The 19,557-nt window shown below is 43.1% G+C and overlaps 2 protein-coding genes across 3 annotated transcripts; one reads left to right on the top strand and one right to left on the bottom strand.

The window, feature by feature from the left end:
- Positions 1–6,899: 6,899 nt before the first annotated feature.
- C8H17orf100 (chromosome 8 C17orf100 homolog) lies at positions 6,900–10,632 on the bottom strand. 2 transcript variants are annotated; one of them, XM_036195720.1, is made up of 2 exons: positions 9,669–10,632; positions 6,900–7,829 (listed from the first exon to the last, which is right to left on the bottom strand). In XM_036195720.1, exon 1 carries the CDS (start codon positions 10,373–10,375, stop codon positions 9,974–9,976), a length of 402 nt encoding a protein of 133 aa, XP_036051613.1. In that variant the 5' UTR covers positions 10,376–10,632; the 3' UTR covers positions 6,900–7,829; positions 9,669–9,973. The 2 variants fall into 2 exon arrangements, with proteins under 2 accessions (XP_036051613.1, XP_036051614.1); XM_036195721.1 differs by having other exon boundaries at positions 6,900–7,826.
- Med31 (mediator complex subunit 31) lies at positions 10,123–18,393 on the top strand. The gene is made up of 4 exons (XM_036195722.1): positions 10,123–10,757; positions 11,791–11,868; positions 12,140–12,236; positions 18,034–18,393. Exons 1-4 carry the CDS (start codon positions 10,730–10,732, stop codon positions 18,224–18,226), a joined length of 396 nt encoding a protein of 131 aa, XP_036051615.1. The 5' UTR covers positions 10,123–10,729; the 3' UTR covers positions 18,227–18,393.
- Positions 18,394–19,557: the final 1,164 nt, after the last annotated feature.

Raw genomic sequence — 19,557 nt, 5'->3', positions numbered from 1 at the left:
CAAGGCCACAAAGGCTTGGTGCTCGCTTGGGAGAGAGGTCTGGGTGGGAGAGACATCAGGAGCCAGGCAGCAGGTGACATTGAGTGCTAAGCAGAGTGCCAAGTGAAAGTGGCAGGCCCAAGGAATTGTTCTGGGGGCCACCTGCAGGGTTCCTGCAGGGAGGAGAAGTTGAGCGAAGACAGATGGATTGAGGAGACAGACGGGGAAGTGTTCAGGTTCATGGAAGCCATGGAGAGGAGAACTTGGAAGAGGACACTGTCTCCAGTGTCCAGTGACACAGGGGGGTCAGGAAGGGTGGGGACTGAGAAGCCATCAGCGGGTCCTACAGTGAAATCAGCAGGAAGGGAGGCCAAGGAAGAGAGATTTGGAGAGAGAAGGACTAAGGATGGGGAAGCCCAGGCAGTGACAGCTTTTCAGAGTCTGGAAGAGAATAACGAGCTTGGGTGGGTGGTGGGCAGAGGACATAGAAGAGGGCGTCCAGATCTTGGTGAGGAGGGCATGACTTGTGTGCCTCCTGGCTTCCTTACCTTTCTTCAGCGTCAGGCTGCCTGGGACCTTCCAAGTCTCCTTTGGGATGCCCGTCGGGGGAAATTCCTACTGCATGCATCTTTCTAAGTGGTGGTCTGGCCTTTGTTTTTACAGAGTGAGTCACGGCGCTCACTACTGTGTGTGCAGGTGGGGCGGGAGCAGTGGCCCCAGACATGGAAGCTGGGCTCAACTTCAGCAGTTTTCTCTGTGACTCTGACACCCACACACCCACTGGGGTCATAAACCAGGATTTCCGTGGGTTGGCTGAGGAGGACTGAGCTCTAGGTCTACCTGTAGATTTAAGGCTTTATATTAAGTACATTAAAAAACTCGTCCATTTCTTTCTTTCTTTCTTTCTTTCTTTCTTTCTTTCTTTCTTTTTTTTCTTTTTCTTTTTTTTTTTGAGTCCAATGTGACATTTTGTTGCTTCTCACCCTTTGATTCTGGCTCTTGAGGTTCTTCTCACTTTCATATCAAAGCACCAGCCTGGTCTTTCTTAGAATTAACTGTCCCCTGCTCTTCTGATGACTTCCTAGGCTCCTCCCAGGTACAACACAGAGCACCAGACAACTGGTTCGCATGCAGCAACAGCTGGTGTTTAAGGGCACCATCCGCGAGCAGCCTACCCACATCTGGATTCTGGTGCTGCTTCTTCCTGGCCAGGAATGCTGGGTAAGGTAACTCAACTTCTTGACCTCTCCTGACTGCTTCATCCAGACCTAAGGAAGGCATAGTCGCTTTCAGTAGCGCCAGTGCTCAGCAGCCAAACTTCTGGGAGTGTCAAAATCTCTCTCTGGAACTGGGGAGGACAGAAGGGTCCTTTGAGTCTACATGGGCATGTCCAGTGATGCTTTGATTTTCCAAGATGAACACAGCCATGGCCATGGTCCATCACAGGACCTTGTCTGCATGGCACCCCACTTGGTTTCTGCTGTTTTTGCGGCTGGATGGGGATTGGCTGACCTCTGCTGTCTATTGTCTGTATGGCACCGAGTGAACTGGCTTTGGACTCCGTACTCAGCCAGGGAAACCTCAGAGACACCCTTTTCCCCACTATTTTTTTGACAGTGACTCTCAGTAGAAATGTATTCTACCCTGGGACTCTATACCAACATTCCACAAGACAATTGAAAAGTTCACTATGAGAACTCTGATATATCGTATTTTTTCTATTTTATCTCATGAACAAGAAAATGCTAGTTACATTATACTTCTATGTTCACTGGAATCTGAAAACATTGGTTCAGCCTACCAATAAGTCTTGAATGAGCTTCCCAACCTTGGTGTGTACCAGGCCACTCCGGGCCTTCAGCTACACCCAAGGCTGGCTGTTCATGCAATCAGATTATCCTTCCTTTAAATCAATGAGCTTAAGCCTTTTTTTTTTTTTTTTATTTTATTTTTTTTAATGGGGCTGAGGACAGAACCCAGGGCCTTGCGCTTGCTAGGCAAGCACTCTAACCACTGAGCTAAATCCCCAACCCCCGAGCTTAGCCTTTTAAATGCCCACTCTGGCCTACATAAAATATTGGTGAAATCACAATGTTCAGGAAAAGTTGGTTTTTACCCAAGACAAACTAAAAACTTAGCTATCAAAATGACAAAAAGTGTGTCTATACTTTCTAAACTCACCTTGCATCCTACACCTCCCTTCGAGAACTACGGATTTTGTCCATCACAGTGGGGGAAGTGGGCCACCTACAGGTGGATTCACTTATCTGCAGAACTGCCCAAATGTCTGTCAGCAAGGAGAGAGGTGTCTTTAGCGGCTCTCACAAAATGCTGTGCTAGGTCTATCAGTTTTATGAGCTGATAGAGAGACCCCGTTCTGGAATCTCCCCAGGGCACATAATTAGTGTGTAGACACTTTGTACAGCCACTGAAAAGTTCTTGTCATTTTCGAGGTCCTGATTTGTCACATGATGCATACTAGAACTGATTCACACTGGGACTTATTCCAATTTTCTCTTGTAATTTGAAGCCAATTGAGTTTTTCAGGCCTTGGCTACTTTTCTAGGTCCTTGGCAAACTCAGAGGCCCTGGGATTACAGCCTGTCTTAACTAATGAAGTAGCCTTGGGTTTGGGAAACTCATCAATGAATCCACATCAAGGAGCTTTAAGTCCCTCTCTCCTGGCCTTTCTAAGGGACAACATGGTCAGCCATTGACATTTAAATATGTGAGTTTCCACTGGTGAACTCTGCTGATGAATGGTGACAGCACCCTGCCGATGACCCAAGTGCTGTGTGACTGGCAGGCGATATTAGCTGTTTCTTCATGGAACAAAGGAGCCAGAGTAGCTTGATGATTTTTGAGTATTTTATTTTAGGACCAGGATCCATTTGTAAATAAAATCAAAAGCACAGAGCAGACCTGGGGTGGACAGATTTCTTAGTCTAACAGATATGCAGGTGAATCTGTGAGGCTATCTAGAGGAATCTTACTAAGTGCCTGTAAAAATGGGTATGTTTTCTCCAGACAATGGCAGGTACAAGCACCCACAGAATTCTTAAGCCCCTGAACAAATCTCAGCTCTAAAGAATTCTTGAACCCTTGAACAGATTGGTGGCCAGGCATGATGGTGCACACCATTAATCCCAGGAGGCAGAGGCAGGCTGACCAGTGTGGTCTTCCTAGTGAGAGCCCCGTTTTTAAAAATAAATAAAGTAGGGGGTGGCATGGTAGTTCTCACACCTTTTTTTGACAGTAACACATATGTTCCGAAACACAAGTTTTGTTGTCTTTATGTTGTAAAATAAAAGATCGTCCACACATGAACAGGGGTAGGTAGAGATGTGTAAATATAAACCACAGACCTCATTTAGGGAATCAATTATATTTCCACTAAAACACTTGAGCAATTTTATGATGGATTTTAATGAGGCTAACACCTCTTCTGAGAAACTAGTTACCTATATACTCAGTTTATGTCAACCTTGTGAACAAATGGCCTTTAACAAGTCTACCGATCTTTAACTAGACTTCATGTTTTTCTTTTGTTTAGGTTAATAGTGATGTCTCGCTGTCCATTTCCTGTCAAATGTTTTATTAGTTAGATGGGCTTTAGAAGCCAATTGTTCCCTTACTGCATCACTATAGTAAAATCTCTAACTCTGGGCCATAACTAAATTGTCCAGACCTGGTCTCCTTCCTTCCTCGTCTTCTCTCCCTCTGTCCCTCTTAAGCAACATGATGTGGTCTAATCTCTTGTTTGATTTCACTTAATTTTCAGATTTTAGTTCCTATTATTTTACACGTATGTGTGGTAACTCTAAGGCTGGAAGCACTCATGCAGTGTCCATGTGGAGGTCAGAGGACAACTTCCCTTTTCTTCTTCTACCATGGGTCCTGGCAGTGGACCACATCTTATCAAGTTTACTCAGGATTTTACCTGCTGAGCCAGCTCACCAGTCTTGTTTAATTAAAAAAAAAAATTTATCTGTGGTGTGTGTGTGTGTGTATGTGTGTGAGAGAGAGGTGCCCAAGTGGACAGGGAAAGGGTGACAGACCCTATGGTGCCAGAGTTACAAGCTTTGAGAGGTATCCAACCTGGGTGCCTGGAACTGAACTGTGGTCCTCTGTAAGAGCAGTAAGTGGTTTTGTTTTGTTTTGTTGTTGTTTTTTGTTGTTGTTGTTGTTTTTTGTTGTTGTTGTTTTTTTGTGCCAGAGCTGAGGACCGAACCCAGGGCCTTATGCTTGCTAGGCAAGCGTGCTACCACTGAGCTAATTCCCAACCTCGCAGTAAGTGTTTTTAATCACACTCTCTACATTTGAGCCATCTCTCCAGCTCCCTTGTTTTTTAAAATTTAATTGTGACCCACTAAATTAATTTCTCCAGCCTTTAATAGTTTTGACTGTACAGTATTCCTGGTAGGTCAGTTTATGAAGATAGAAATGCTGCTTCCCATCAAGAAATGAAACCAAAGAAGGAAAGCAGGCAAGATAAAGGCACATTGTAGGAGGTGAGAAACTGTCTTCTGATATTTAGAGAGAGCTGGATGGTGGCAGCATGTTTTTTAATCCCAGCACTCCAGAGGCAGAGGCAGGTGAACCTCTGAGTTTGAGACCAGACTGGTCTACAGAGTGAGTTCCAGGAACCCTATCCCGGAAAACAAAAACAAACCAACTAACATACAAAAATCCCACAACACCATAAAAAACCACCACCACCACCCATCATCACCACCAAATAAAAAAACCAAAATTAAGAGAGAGAAGTGATCCCCAAACTTTATGAATATGTGTATAGGGGCTGGAGAGATGGCTCACTGGTTGAGTGGTGTCTTTACACGAGACCAGAATTTGGTTCCCAGCATCCATATCAGGCAGTTCACAACAACCTGAAATTCCAGTTTCAGGGAATCCCACCCTCTCTTCTGGCCTCCACTGGCATCAGTACCCATATAGCATACACCCACATAAACAGACATACACATACATAAAAGTAAGTTTTATTAAAAATATGTATGTAATGCAAATAAAATTTGAGCTAAAATATTTAGTATTCATAAACAAATCAGTAAGAAAAACTGAAAAAAAAAATGAGCAAAGGTATGGACAGGCAATTTAGACAGGAAGGGAGGGAGGGAGCCTGTGTGAGGATGATGCTTAGTAGCGGACAGGAGAGCAGAGCCTGGAGTGCTAAAGCTGAGAAACCCAGAGGACCCCTGTGAAATTGAAACTGCAGACCTCTGAGAAAGGATGACTGGCTGGTGCTGGTATTCCGAGGTTACGTTTAATCAAATGGGTTCTTCAAACAGAAAATTTAAATTGTTCTATTTTTTATTAAATTGTATTCAGCTGCCACGAAGGGACGGGAACTGCAGCTGCCAGGGTTTAGTGTGGTTGGTTTCAGGGACTTCACAGGAAGTATAAGGAGGTACAGTGAAGGCAGTGGCCAGGAAGCGTCTCTGGTCCTCTAGAGCGAATGTGTCCTACAGCGCCCCCTGATGGCACAGTAGTAAGGAGCCACAGGTAGAGAAGAAATTTGCTGGAGTCTGCAGACAAGGGGGAAGCTCTAAAGGGTATAGCTAATAGTATTTATATTGTAGCCCCCATACTCTGCTAATCTTTTTCTACTTATCCTAATGTAACTATTTCTCACAGAAAAAATGGTATTATTACCATCTACTTAAAGAGACACAATGAGCCAGGCAAGGTGGCACATACATATAATCCCAGCACTCAGAGGGTGGAAACAGGAATACCAAAGTTCATGGGCTACAGAGTATGGCTCTATTTTGAAAATGAAAGAGAGAGAGAGAGCAAGTCAATGTAGCCATTGTGTCCATCTCTGAGACGGTGATATGTTCCATCCCTGGACTATAACTACCATAAGGATTTGTTCACAATCCCACCTGGATTTTCTGTTACCTAGAAAGGAAACAGTAACATTAACCTTCAGCAAAATCTGTATTAAGTAAGCAGAAGGAGGATTCCAGGCAGAGTGGAGTAACAGGTTTCCCTCTGGCCTGCAATACCTGGAGAAATGAACCTGAGCCGTGTGACTGCTCTAGCTCACTGCCCAGAGAGAGGTTTTGGTCTGCAGCATGGGAGAAGGAGCTGTGGCAGAGTCCTCTCACCATCCTGCGCTGAGGAGGGGGAGCCGAGTTCACATCCTGAAAACAAGAAATCTGCATAGAAAGAGAACTCTAGAGATGGCCCAGGTGCCCAGCAGGCACTCAGCTGGGTACTGACTGCTGCATGTGGAAGGAAACTACTCGAGAGCAGGAAACTGCCAAAGCTCACACACACTGAAAACAGGGCTTGTTCCCTCAAGTTGGGGTAGAAAATCTCAAATGGTGTCTCTTCGAAGCAATGAAACCTAGCCAAGACAATAAGCAAGCATGCAGAGCTAATGTACTGTATACAGGTTAAAAACAGACTGATCTAATGCTGTTCCTGGATGACACACTGTGTGACTTACTATGGGAGAGACAAGCTGCTGCGGTTTCTGACACTTTGGGACAGGTTTTCTGTTCTTTCCAGTCATGCATTTCTCACCATTGATTACTGGTGGGAAGAGCTCAGGCAGGGCAAGCAGAGGTAAAGGCTATTTAACACAGTAAGTACAGTTGAACCATACCTATACCGGCTTGGATACCTGTACCAGCTGTTCTAGGTTGGGAGCAATAGAAAGAATAGGGGAACAGGAATTCTGGAAAGTATTCTAAAGATGTGAGAAACACCTTGTTAATTGGATTCCTGGTTCTTCCTAGGGCCTGAGTAGTTTGGGGGGAGAGGAGCCTGTCAATGCCAACCTTTAAAAAATTTAATTAAATAATTATGTATATGTGAGAAGGGTAGGGGAGGCCTATGTGTGGCGGTCAGAGGACAACTTTTGGGAGTTTGTCCTTTCCTTCTACCCTGTGGGTCCCTGGAATCAAACTCAGGTTCTCAGGCTTGGTGGCAGGCACCTTTATGCTCCAAGCCATCTTACTGGGCTCCCCTTCCTTTTTCTTTTTTCTTTGTTTTATTTTTTTGAGCTAGGATCTTGCTTAGTAGCTTTGACTGGTCTGGTACTTATTATTATGTAGCCCTAGCTAGCCTGGAACTCATGGCAACCCTCCTGCATCAGCCTCTCCTAGTCCTGGGATTATGGGTGAGCACCACAACACCCAGTCATTTCTTTTCAATACAATAGGCAGTAAATATTGTAAACCACCCTCCGATAATATATATATAAAAAAGATTATGAGACTAAGAAGTGACTCCTTTCAAGAATTTGCATTTATTTAGTTTTTCACACTAACCTGGCTGGTACAACTGAAGGTTAGTTGTATACAACTATTACCTCACATAATAAACTCCATTATTAGACTGTGCCATCAAAGGCTTTCTTGACTGAAAATGGAGAATACTGCTCTCCATTCATTATTATTGCACATATTGTCTGGAACATTGTATGACATGAGCCAGGTACAGCAGCACTATTTCCTACAGAGAACAACGTGAGGATGACACACAGTGTGGCTAACATTAACGGACATTTACAAAGTACAACAGGTACATTGACAACACACACTGTCATTTTGAAGCTGTGGAATGTATAATATAGTATTATGGCAAATATGGGTTTTATCATATCTATCACTTTTTTGATACTTTGTATCTCTCTTTCTATTCTAGTTTTGAAACACAAAGAAGTGAAATGTGGAGGAAGAAACCTAGATAAAAATTTATTTTAAGAGATGGACAACAGAGAATCTACCAGGATCCTGTGCCCTTCCAGAAGCATCAATGATCCAGAAGCCAGGTGTCTGGCTTTTCCAGGTCACATTCAGCCAGTCTTCCAGATACTACTAGAAGAGGAGACAGAAGCAAGAATCCTTGTTAATGGAGAAAAGTCTGGAAGGACAAACACATTTCTGACATTATTTCCTGGTTAGAAATGAAAGGAAAGATGATACAGTAATCATGTTTCTTTATAAAACTTTGATTTATTTTGTTACATTAGACACATACCACTTTTGTAATAAAAACACTAATAAGGAACACTGTTGAAGAGAAGCTACTGCTGTGTTCACGTGTATTTAAGGCACAGTTGGGCATGTTAAAGAATTAGTAAACTGGAAGAGACTGACATTCCAAAGGCTAATTCTTTGTTCATAGCAGTTTTATGAAGTGGAGAGGTATCAGGGTGGTCTCAGTGTATGGTGGTTTCAGCATCTATAACAGTTGAACCATTTCTTCTGACCTAAGCCCCCATTCTAGAGGACAGCCCAGTGCATTCCCTGAGGTTAAAAAAGTGCCTGGAGGTGGCAAGTACTCTAACTCATGAGGGGTCCTGCTTAACCAGGGCCATTTGCAGCCTTCTGTTCTAAGGGTAAATATCACATGCATTACTGAAGAGAGGTGGAGGGTTCCTTACAGAGCAACACATCCTCTTCCTCTGAGAGCTCTTGCTCTGCTCCTCACCAGAAGATACTATTGCCACACTTCCATTACTGTTTTTCAGGCTTCCCACAATCCTGCTATGCAGAAGTGAGGGGTCTGCTCTGTGGACCAAACTCTAGCAAAGTTACTAGAACCTTCGATGTTTCTCAGCTTCACCACTGCCAGCTTTCTCAGCCCAGCGATTCTTTGGGGCACAGCGTAGGACGCTGGCAGCATCCCAGGCTGCTAGGCACTTGAGGCCAGGCTAGCAGTAGCACCTTCCACGCTGCCTCCAGACACACATGCCTCTGCCAACTATCCCAGGAGACAAACTCACTCCCAACTTGGGTACTATCACACCAATGATGGAAAGGCAGTTTTAAAATGTAAACTGCCTCATCCACTTTACTCCCTTGCATCAATTTTTTTTTTTTTTTTTATGATCACAGAATAAAACTCAGACTTTTTACTGTGATTTCCAAGACTCTATAGGAACTAGCATCTTCTTCTTCTTCTTTTTTTTTTTTTTTTTGGTATGCTAAACTCTCATATACTAACTGGTCTTTCTGTTCCATAAACATCTTCAGTTTGTTCCCACTGACCTTTTATGCTAGCTTTTCCTTCTGTCTGGAACACAGTCTAGAATGCACTCTTCTCTAGATCTTGGTATGGCTCACTGTTCACCCACACAATCTCAGATCAAATGTTACACAATTAGTAAGGCTTCCCTGACCATAGTCTCAAAAGAACCTCCCTGCTCTCTACCACAAGGCACCTTTTCCTTCACAGGAGCATAAGAGATCAGTATCTTGCTTTCCCCTTTATTTCTTCCTCTTGGCTAGAGGAAGATCTTAGTCTTTTCCACTGTTATATCTGACATGCTCTAACTAGTACCTAGCACACAGTAGGCACTCAGTACCCATCCTCAACCTACCTCAGGTCAGGTGTCAATGGCTTCCTCATCCTTTCCCTTCCAAGGTTATTTTTTATTAACTGACTTGCCTGGTTTTTTTCTAACACCCCCTGAGCTATTTAGAAAAAAAGTGTAGGTGGAGTACAGTGGATAAAAACTTAACATAAGAAAGCCTACAATGAAATACAAATAAAGGCCAATTAATAATTCATGAAAGACAGTTCCTTGCCCTGTAGGTTTCATGCACTACATAATCAAGCCAGTGGCCAAGAATTCATGACAACTTTGGTCCCTCTTCACAAATTTCAAGTGGTCAAGGCATTTTAGACGGACCTAAGACTACAAAACTTACCTGGTGCAGAGACTCAAAGGGCCTCTTTGTCCATCGGCCAGGCATATACAGTACCACAAGTCTGAAACTCCTCTGTGCTGGCTTCAGGTTAAACAGAACACTGGGCCAATAGCACGGTGGTCTAAGGTGCTGCTGCAATGTCAATACATGTTGGCAGCGCCCAGAAACCACAGCCTGTTTCTTACATTGATTTATGGGCTGCGTTCAAATGAAGCCAAAGATGCTTGGCTCTCGTGAAAGCTGGCTGGCTGGCAACTGGAAAGCACTTCAGTCCTGGCTAAGGGCCATGGCCCTTGGGTAGCACTTCATCGGGCCATTTTGGCACTCTGGCGAGCAGCTTGCTTGTCCCGCCTGGCTGGGCTCTCTACACGGTGCACAGTCGTCTCCACCCGCTGGGATGACGACGCCCTGACGTGGCTGGAAGACGTTTCCGTGCACTGCGAGGAGGTTTCCACGTGCTGGGAGGACACCTCGAGGAATCTAGGGAGTCGCTTCGCCGAGGGGGTGAGGGAGGGCCCCTCCCGGTGGCGCTGAGAGGTCTCCACCTGCCGGGAAGTTGTTCGAACCTGCCGGGAGGACGTCTCCACGCGGTGGGATGATGTTTCCTCGCGGTGGGACGATGTCTCCACGCGGATAGTTGACGTCTCCTTGTGGCGGATGCTTTCCACTCGCGGGGCGGAGGACTTGCTCCTAAGGGGCGAGGCCATCCTTCCAGTACACCCAGGTCAGGAGGGACAAAGAGGATCAAGGGTCATGCTCTGCGTCACGTCACACAGGGAAAGGTGACGTCAGGATGGTGTACTACGTCAGCGTAGGCTGCTGGACTCATAAACTCTGCAATCAATGAGGTCCTCCAGCACGCCCCGCTCGTTCACTGCGCGCGCAGCCGTCCCGAGCCACACGGATAGGCGGGGCCTCTCTTCTCAGAATGAGGCTGTCCCCGCCCTTGTGTCCCACCCTGCCCCGCGACCGGAAATAGGAGCCGTGGCTTCCGGAGCCTCCCTCACCGTTCGACCCTGCCGTTCGTTCGGGTTGGCTGTGATTCCGACTCTTTGCTTGTTATGGCTGCGGCCGTCGCTATGGAGACAGGTGCGTTGTGCCCTGCACCCCGAGTCTTCACCGAGGGAACGGTCCTTTGCCCCGACTTCCTCTCCCATTTCCCTGCGCCGTCTTTCGGGCTTAACTGGGCATCCTTAGGGTTGGGACCGGAGCGGGAGAAAGTGGTTGTATCTCTGAGATTGTGGCCTGTGTGAACATCTTTGCTCCTGGGCTGCTCAAACCCCCACTCCCTAGTTCCCGGGCCGAGGTGGGGGAGGCTGAGGGAGGACTCAGCCCTTCAACTGTCCGCTCTTTGGAACTTTTCCCGTGAACTTGCTTGAAATGTCGGTAACGTGTATCGTTCCGATGCGGATTGCCATCTTAGCTCCGCTGTTTGATCGTTTTGCACCTTGCTTTCTGTTTTTATATAGCACTTTGTTTTTGCTTAACGTAGTCATTGTTAGTAGTAGTTGTGGTTATAACTCATTAACAAAGGGGGCGGCACAGCTATTACAGACTATCCAGTGATCTCTGCTAACGTCTTTCCATAATGGCCTACAGGTGGTAAATATCCATTCCATTTATTTTCCTCAACTAATTTTAGAGAATTTATTGTTTTTGTTTTGTTCTGGAGACAGGTTCTCATTATGTACTACTAGCTGTCCTAGAACTAGCAATGTAGACCAGGCTGGCCTCGAATTCACAGAGATCCTCCTACTTCAGCCTCCCAAATGCTGGGATTAAAGGCGAGCGCCGCCACGCCCAGCTTGTTTTGTTTTATTTAAATCAGGCTCCACTCTTTGATTCCTAAGGAGTCTTTCCTGCACTTCGATTTTTTTTTTTTCATAAATTCCTTCATATGGGGGTGGGCGGTGCATGCTGAGGTCAGAGGACAACTTGCAGGAGTCGGTTGTCTCCTGCAACCCTGTGGGTTCCAGGGATCGAACTCAGTCAGGTTCATCAGACTTTGCTGCAAGCGCTTTTACCTGCTGAGCCGTCTCACTTTTATCTTTGCTTCTACAAAGCAGTATTCGTATCGTGACTTTCATTTTGGGTGGTTTTTTTTTTCTGTCTTTTTTTCTAGATGATGCTGGAAATCGACTTCGGTTTCAGTTGGAGTTGGAATTTGTGCAATGTTTAGCCAACCCAAATTACCTTAATTGTAAGTCGAGTACATCATTAAGTTGAGTAGCTAGCTGTTAATGATTTCTGACAGGATGTAATTCATAAGAGTGTTTACTTTGATATGTATGATATGAATGAGATTTTACTTGTGCTGGTCTGTAGATAGTAACTGAGCAAACAAGGACTTGTGTTTTTTAATTCCTTGTGTTTTTATGGTAGGGATGTTAAAAAGAGTTACGTTATTAGAGATTACAAGTCAGTAGTCCAGCAATTGGTTGACATACAGATTGTTTCTTTATGCCTTTCAGTTCTTGCCCAGAGAGGTTACTTCAAAGACAAAGCTTTTGTTAATTATCTTAAGTACTTGCTTTACTGGAAAGAACCAGAATATGCCAAGTATCTAAAGTAAGTTTAATTTTTATAATCTTAAGTCTGTGTATACTTTATTATAAATACAAAGTACTGACATTTAGCAGTTTTCTCAGTGTCAGAAGGGACACTATGTTTTGAGTCTTTCTGCCTTTAGTTAATGTAAGACACTGCCATCTCTAACGTGGATTATTACAGTAAACTCACTTGTTCCTGCTGTCACTCTTATCTCCCTCCCTTCAAACCAAACGAAGCCAAACAGCTGTCTGTGGAAGCCAACTTACTCTCTCAGTAATATAAACCAGAACATGCCACTTCCGGTTATGGAGATAAAATCCAGTTAACTGGTTTTAGACTAAGGCTCTAATGTGCTTTGGTCTTTTCTAACCTTGTCATTTAACATTCCCCTTGTCTCTCTGGGTTTCTAATGCCTTACTAAAGCTACTAAAACGCAGTGGCATAACCATAAGCTGAAAATGAGCACATAGGAAGTGGTGTTTTCTAGGAATCTTAGAGGGTCCTTCTTTACAGTGTCCTGTGTGTCAGGCACTATGCTAAATGTATCATGCACATTAACTCACTGTGAAAAAACAAACATGGACACTGTCAAGTTGCTTGATGACAATTTTATTATAGGATTTACTAAATTGTAAGAAACATTACAATCACATAACTATCCCTTTTAATGATAAAACCTTGAACTCATCTCTGCTTTGTCTTAAAAAAGAAAAACAAGCTTGTGTACACCTTTAATCCCAACATTTGGGAGGCAGAGGTGGGCCGAATCTCTTGAGTTCAAGGCCAGACTGTTCTCCAAAGCTTCTTCCAGGACAGCCAGGGCTGCACAGGTAAACCCTGTCTTGAACTCCCCCTCCCCTAAAGGGGTAGACAACAAAACACCCAGAAGTTTAGACTGATGCCCCTTTAATCCTAGCTCTAAGAAAGCAGAGGCAGGCAGACCTCTGTGAGTTCGAAACTAGCCTGGTTATGTAGCAAGTTTCAGGCCAATCAAGGCCACATAGACAGACCCTATCTTAAATATTAGAGGAAAACATTTGAAACCTTTTCTTCAAATCCTAGTCTCTTTTCAATTCCTGGGCTGCCTGTTGAACTGATGTAGTCCGATTGTGCTCTTCATGTGCAATTGTTGATTCCTATAGGAATCCAAAGAAGAGACTTTAAGTTATTATTAGGAGATTGTTACATTAGTGCTAGAAGATTTCAGATTGGCTATTGAAAGCTGTAGTCACCTTCAAGTTCAGTCTCACCAGCAGAGTTGTTGGATGATGATTATCTATATTCTGCTGGAGGCTTCCAGTGAGCCTGTGTCCCTCTATAGAGGCAGCCTACTCCATTGATGGCCAGAGGTTAGAGAGCTCTTCCTTACATTAGGATCAGACAGACCTCTGTGTAGCTCTAACCTGTTTGTAGGGTTTTTTGTGTTGCTTTTCTGTTAATCTGTGTCCTCTTGGAGATAACAGCTATAGATGTTTAAATTCAAGAGAGGTTGTGAATTAACCCCTGTTGGGCAGTTTGATTATATCTGCACATGGTTTAAAAATTTTAAAATAGCTGCCAAAATTTAAAGATAGGAAGGCTTTATGTAACAGAATTCCAACTCTTGGAACTTGGGAAGAGCCGAGTCTTTCTTTTCCCAGGCAGAGGCTGGTTGCAGCTGAGGAAAGCTGTCTCCTCCAGACTTCCCAGGATGTGGCCTGCTTACTGATAGCTAGTATGTTAGCAGCAGAGTTTCTCTTAAACATCTGTCTTTAGGTGCCGTCAGTAAGTGTTTTAGTGCCATGGTTTCCAGAGTTCTCAGGAACCTTTTTGATTATCTGCCAATTCAACAAAAAAACTAAACATAGGCTAGGCAAAGTGGTACATGCCTTTAATCCCTGCACTTAGAAGAAGGAGAGGGAAATCTCTTGAGTTTGAAGCTAACTGGGTTATATAGTGAGACCCTGGCTCAAAATAAAATAATTTGGGGGGGGGGGTGGTGGTGGCTAGAGAGATGGCTTAGTGCTTAAGAGCACTTGCTGCTCTTGCAGAGGACCCAGGTTTGGTTCTCAGCACCCAATGGCAGGTCACATCCATCCAAAATTCCAGTTCCATAAGTTCTGATGCCTTTTGGCTCTGAAAGCACTGTGTATACATAAGAGACACAAGCACCAAAATGCCCATGCATATAAATAAAAATAATAAAATTGAAAAAACAAACGAAAGCCAGGTGGTGGTGGTAGTGGTGGTGGCGGCGGCGCACGCCTTTAATCCCAGCACTCGGGAGGCAGAGCCAGGCGGATCTCTGTGAGTTCAAGGCCAGCGTGGGCTACAGAGTCAGTTCCAGGAAACGTGCAAAGCTACACAGAGAAACCCTGTCTCGAAAAACCAAAAACAAACAAAAAAACCCAAAAAACCACAACAACACACTAAACATAGGCCTTCAAATGTGGTCAGGGTACCACGGACCACATGGCATTTCTCTTCCTTGTGATAATTCAACATAGATTGACTATACTTTTTTTGAGTGGAAGAGGTTTGAGAGTCAAATTGTTGACTTTCTAGAAGCTTTACCAACTAAAATCCACTAGTTATTTCCATGAATTGAATGCAGGTTACTTGACTTCTCTGTTTATGTCTTTTTTAATTTTTAAAAATCAAATTGTGAGTATTTCCATTTGTACCTCTTCAATTTCATCTTGTAGACCTGGAGTTAGTGTGTTGTAGAATATGTGGAATTACTTACTCTGTAGTCTAAAGTATTAAGAATATTGTTTTCTACAAAATTGATAAGGGAAAGATAATTGCCTAAATTCCAGTTACTAAGTGCTACTTAACACCATTCTCTTGCTGGTCACATTATTTTGCACACAAAGAAACTGAACTTAAGAAATTTAAACACTGTCTTTGAAGCTACTACCTGATACTCAGAGCTGAATCTTTTAAATTACTGAAGTGCCATAAAATAGAATTAGCTAGTATAGTAGGAATAGAACATTCTGGGCTAAGCTATTACACTTACAGACAGCTCTTTATTTGGAATAAAAATAATAAGCCTTTACTGGAAGGGAAGCATAGCATTGGTTCTGCAGGGGCAGCCCTAGCCATCCCTCCTTCCCCCACCCCTGTGTAAGCCTTCCCACCCCATGACCCCTTCTCATTTTCTTATTACCTTATCATCCTCCCTCCTTTTAAAAGCTCCAGGACAAAATTATTAGCATTTACAAGAAAAATACCCCAGGGCAAGCAAGCTGTAAAATCTCAACTGCTCAAAGAAGAAGGAACAAAAGCTGACATGGAGGGCAGTCAATAAGACTGGGGGAAAGAAGGCAAAGAAAAAGTATGGAAGCCCAAAGTGTTGTGGAAGGCATGCTTAGCAGAAAGATTCTCTTGACTTTTCTGAGTAACTCCCAAAGGCAGGCAAAAGCTGCATCGGAATGAGACTGCCGGGATCTTCATTTTGATGGAACATTAATATTCGTCTACTCTGTAGTCTGTAGACCCCATTAGATTCTGTCTATTGTCCTGCTGTTGTCCTGGATCTAGTGTGGTCTCCAATCTAGGCTGGTATGTTACATTTGTCATCCTCTTTTCTTAGTCTTGAGTTCCTTGGTGTTCTCTCTGCCTCCCTCTCTGCCGCCTTATTCTATTTCCCACTTCCTCTCTCACTCAAACTTTTGCTGTTTCTCTTTGTTACTTTTCCTTCTTGGTTTGTTATAATCCAGAGTCAGGTGAAATCTCTTTGTCCCATTAGTGATGATGTTACTTTTGATCCATTGTATTAGATGGTGCCTTCTAGATTTCCCCACAATCAAGTTACTGTTTTTCTTTTTTATTTAATAAGTAACTTGTTAATTATATAGACATCTTGTTACATAAATTTCATCCCCTAATTTTAGCTTTTTTTTTTTTTTTTTTTTTTTTTTTTGAGACAGGGTTTCTCTGTCTAAGGGCCCTCTGGCTGTCTGTCCTGGAACTCACTCTGCAGTTTAGGCTGACCTCAAACTCACAGAAATCCTCCTGCCTCTGTTTCCTGAGTGCTGGGATTAAAGGCATAGACCACCACCACCCAGAAGTTTTAGCATTTTTTAATCAAGTAATATTTTAGGTTAACTTACAAAGTGATGGGTTCATCATGACATTTTCATATATGTGTCATTATACTTTAATATTATTTGTTCTCTTCTCCCTAATTTTATCATTATTGCAGATACTTGCCTCAGTTTTTATTATGGAATTTTCTATCATTCTATATTTATTAGTCAGAATTCTATAGCAAGGAAAAGTATTCATTCCCTTGTTATTTACTCATTCAAACATGTATATCAGTATTAACTTGTGGATTCTTGTCTGTATCCAGTGATCACAGTCATTTTTCTTGGCTCTAATTACTCCAGCAGAATTGGCTGCTGGAGCACCTTTAGATTGGCTCTTGTGTCCTTCTGACATATCCTTATCCATGTTTAGCACTTCTTTTTGACATGTTGTATCCTGCATTCTTGGTGTACTTTGTCTGTCCTAGTCGTAAATTAGTTGTTTCAAGGAACTCTGGAGATGCTATTTGAGAACGAAGCTCTGGAGACGTAAGTGTACTCATTGCTATTACAGTGGTTTGTCTCTAGGCCCTGTACATACAAAGCTAGGATTGGTGTGTATGTGTATGTTTGTATATGCATACATATCTATGTCTGTTTCTTTGTGTCTGTGTTAATTGACATGAAGATGGAGCTTGAGAGATGGGTCATAGGTTAAAAGCACTGGCTTCCAAGGACCCAGGTTTAATACCCAGCACCCACATGGCTGCTTACAACCATCAGTAACTCCAGTTCTAGGGGATATAGTGCCCTTTTCTGACCTCCATGGACACTGCATGGCTGTGATGCATAGACTTCATGCAGGCAAAACACCCATAAACATAACATTTTTTAAAAAGGCGATGAGAATGTACTGTTGTAGTTCTAGCTCAGTGACACAGTACGTGTACTACCTGCCCTTTCCCCTTCCTCACCCTTTTTTGGTCATCAAATATTTGGCTTCTTTTTACCCTAGTGTACTTGTCTTCGCTCAGTCCTGTAATATACATGATTTTTTGCTATAATTCCCATAGATAATTAAAGCACAACCTTTTTTTTTTAAATCTTTTTTTTTTTTTTTTTGAGCTGAGGATCGATTAAAGCACAACTTTTGTTCATGGTTTATTTTGGAGGAGGGATCTTGCAGTGCAACCCTACATGGCCATTAAATTAAATCTACTTTTCTTAAGTTTCTTGAGTACTGGGAGTCCAGGTGTATGCCTAGCAATGTATATGATTCTTGTGGAGTTAGTTGATTCACTTAAATAAAGGTTACCCTTTTATGACTTCTAATGGAAAACCAGTATTTATTAAACATATAACTATTTTCAAAGTCTTCAGAGCCAATGAGATAGCTCAGTGGGTAAAGGAGCTTGCTGCAAGCCGCATGACCTGAGTTTGATCCCTAGGACTCCCATGGTGCCCTCCACAAGTGCTTACTCTCCTTCTCACACAAATGCTAAATAATACATGCAATAAAATGTTTTTAAATTAAAAAGTGTTCATGTTCCTCACTTGGAAAACTAGAAGAGTATGGTTATCTACCGATTTTACTGGGTTGTGTGGTCTTGGGCAACTTACTTAAGGTTTCTGAATTTTAATTTTGCATAATGTTCTGAAATAACATGGTGGGAGTGACATTACCAAATAGGTACTTTGTTAATAGAACTTGTAGGCTTAAGATTATTTTTAGGGGAGTATCTGAATTAGAACTTGGGATGCCTTACATTATGTTGACAATTAACTTATGAACTTAAACCCAGGTACCCTCAGTGTTTACACATGCTAGAACTGCTCCAATATGAACACTTTCGAAAGGAGCTGGTGAATGCTCAGTGTGCGAAATTCATTGACGAACAGCAGATTCTACACTGGCAGCACTACTCCCGGAAGCGGATGCGTCTCCAGCAAGCCCTGGCAGAACAGCAACAGCAGAATAACACAGCAGGAAAATGAAGAGCTGGGGGCAGACTGGGCTCTAAGGACATGTATATAATGTATTGCTGTTGTACAGTACCCATAAAAGACAACTCTTCCTGCTCACCTTTATTAGGGTAGCACTCAGAACCATTAGTGTTATTTTTGGTCAACAAACTTTATATTGTTAATAGATTATTTCTGTTAAATCAGAATTGTTTGCTCTACTTTGATTTCTCTGGGGATTTGTAAATTTCAGTTGCATTGAAGAGAACCAAGTGAATAAGAATGTAAATGTTGGGTGTTGTAGAGCAGTTTAAGAACATGGGTATGGCGTACAGTGGTACCCTGAGCCAGATCATTTCTAGGAACCTTACTGACATCAGCTGATCCACTCCCACCCCACCCTGTCTTCCTGGAGTCAATGAGCTCTAACTGCAGAGCAAGAACTATAGGAAGATTCCTTCTTTGTGCAGGAAAGGACATACTCAGTTGCTCCCTGCTTTGTAAGATAGCTGAAATCTAGTAGTGGCATGGACAGGCTGGTAGTTAATGACTAACTGGACTCTTGTCCTTAAGGTGAGCCTCAAATAGCTTTCTTTGGGAAAGTTAGCATTTATTTGACAAGTACAACAAGTAGGCACTTCCTTAGAAATGCTTCTTTTAATCTGTTTCAAAAAGATTTTTATTTTATATGTCTGAATTGCTTGCATATATGTGCACCATATGCCTGGTACCCAAGGAGGCCAGTAGAAGAGAACATTAGATCCCCTGGAATGGAGTTGAAGGTGGTTGTGAGTCAGCATGTAGTGCCTGGATCCTCTGCGAGAGCAGCAACTACTATGAACCACAGAACCATTTCTAGCCCTACTTTTTTCTCTATTTTTTGAGGCAGGGTCTCACTTTGTAGCCTAGGGTGCCTTGGAATTTGTGATCCTTCTACCCCAATCTCCTGAGTACTGGCCTTAAAGATAGCTACTAGGCCTGCTCACATGCTGCTTTAAAAAAAAAAAAATTTTTTTTTATGTGTGTGAATGTTTGGCCTATACAATGTATGTCTGTACCACCTGCATGCCTGGTGCTCTCAGAAGCCAGAAGAGAGCATCAGATAACCTAGATGGAAGTTATAGACAGTTTTGAGCTGCCATGTGTGTTCTGGGAATCTCAGGTCCTTTAGGAGAGCAGCCAGTGCTCTTAATCACTGAACCCCCTCTTTAGTCCACATTCTTGTTTTATTTGAGGTACAATAGTTGGGCTTTTCTTTTGTGACAAGGTCTGGTCCTGTAGACCACCTTGCTTCAAACTTGTGATTCTTTTGCCTTAGCCTCTAAAGTGATAAGATTACAGGTGTGCATCACTATGCCTGACAC

Source organism: Onychomys torridus, chromosome 8 (genome assembly GCF_903995425.1).
Source record: "Onychomys torridus chromosome 8, mOncTor1.1, whole genome shotgun sequence".
NCBI classification, from domain to species: Eukaryota; Metazoa; Chordata; class Mammalia; order Rodentia; family Cricetidae; genus Onychomys; species Onychomys torridus.
The sequence above is the reverse complement of the archived record's forward strand: the minus strand, read 5'-3'. Positions and strand labels throughout refer to the sequence as shown.

Excerpts from the sequence above, each read along its gene's own strand:
- C8H17orf100 (XM_036195720.1), bottom strand. The coding sequence starts at position 10,375 with ATGGCCTCGCCCCTTAGGAGCAAGTCCTCCGCCCCGCGAGTGGAAAGC.
- Med31 (XM_036195722.1), top strand. The coding sequence starts at position 10,730 with ATGGCTGCGGCCGTCGCTATGGAGACAG. Across the intron at positions 10,758-11,790 it reads GGCCGTCGCTATGGAGACAG|ATGATGCTGGAAATCGACTT; the intron begins GTGCGTTGTGCC and ends CTTTTTTTCTAG. Across the intron at positions 11,869-12,139 it reads CAACCCAAATTACCTTAATT|TTCTTGCCCAGAGAGGTTAC; the intron begins GTAAGTCGAGTA and ends TATGCCTTTCAG.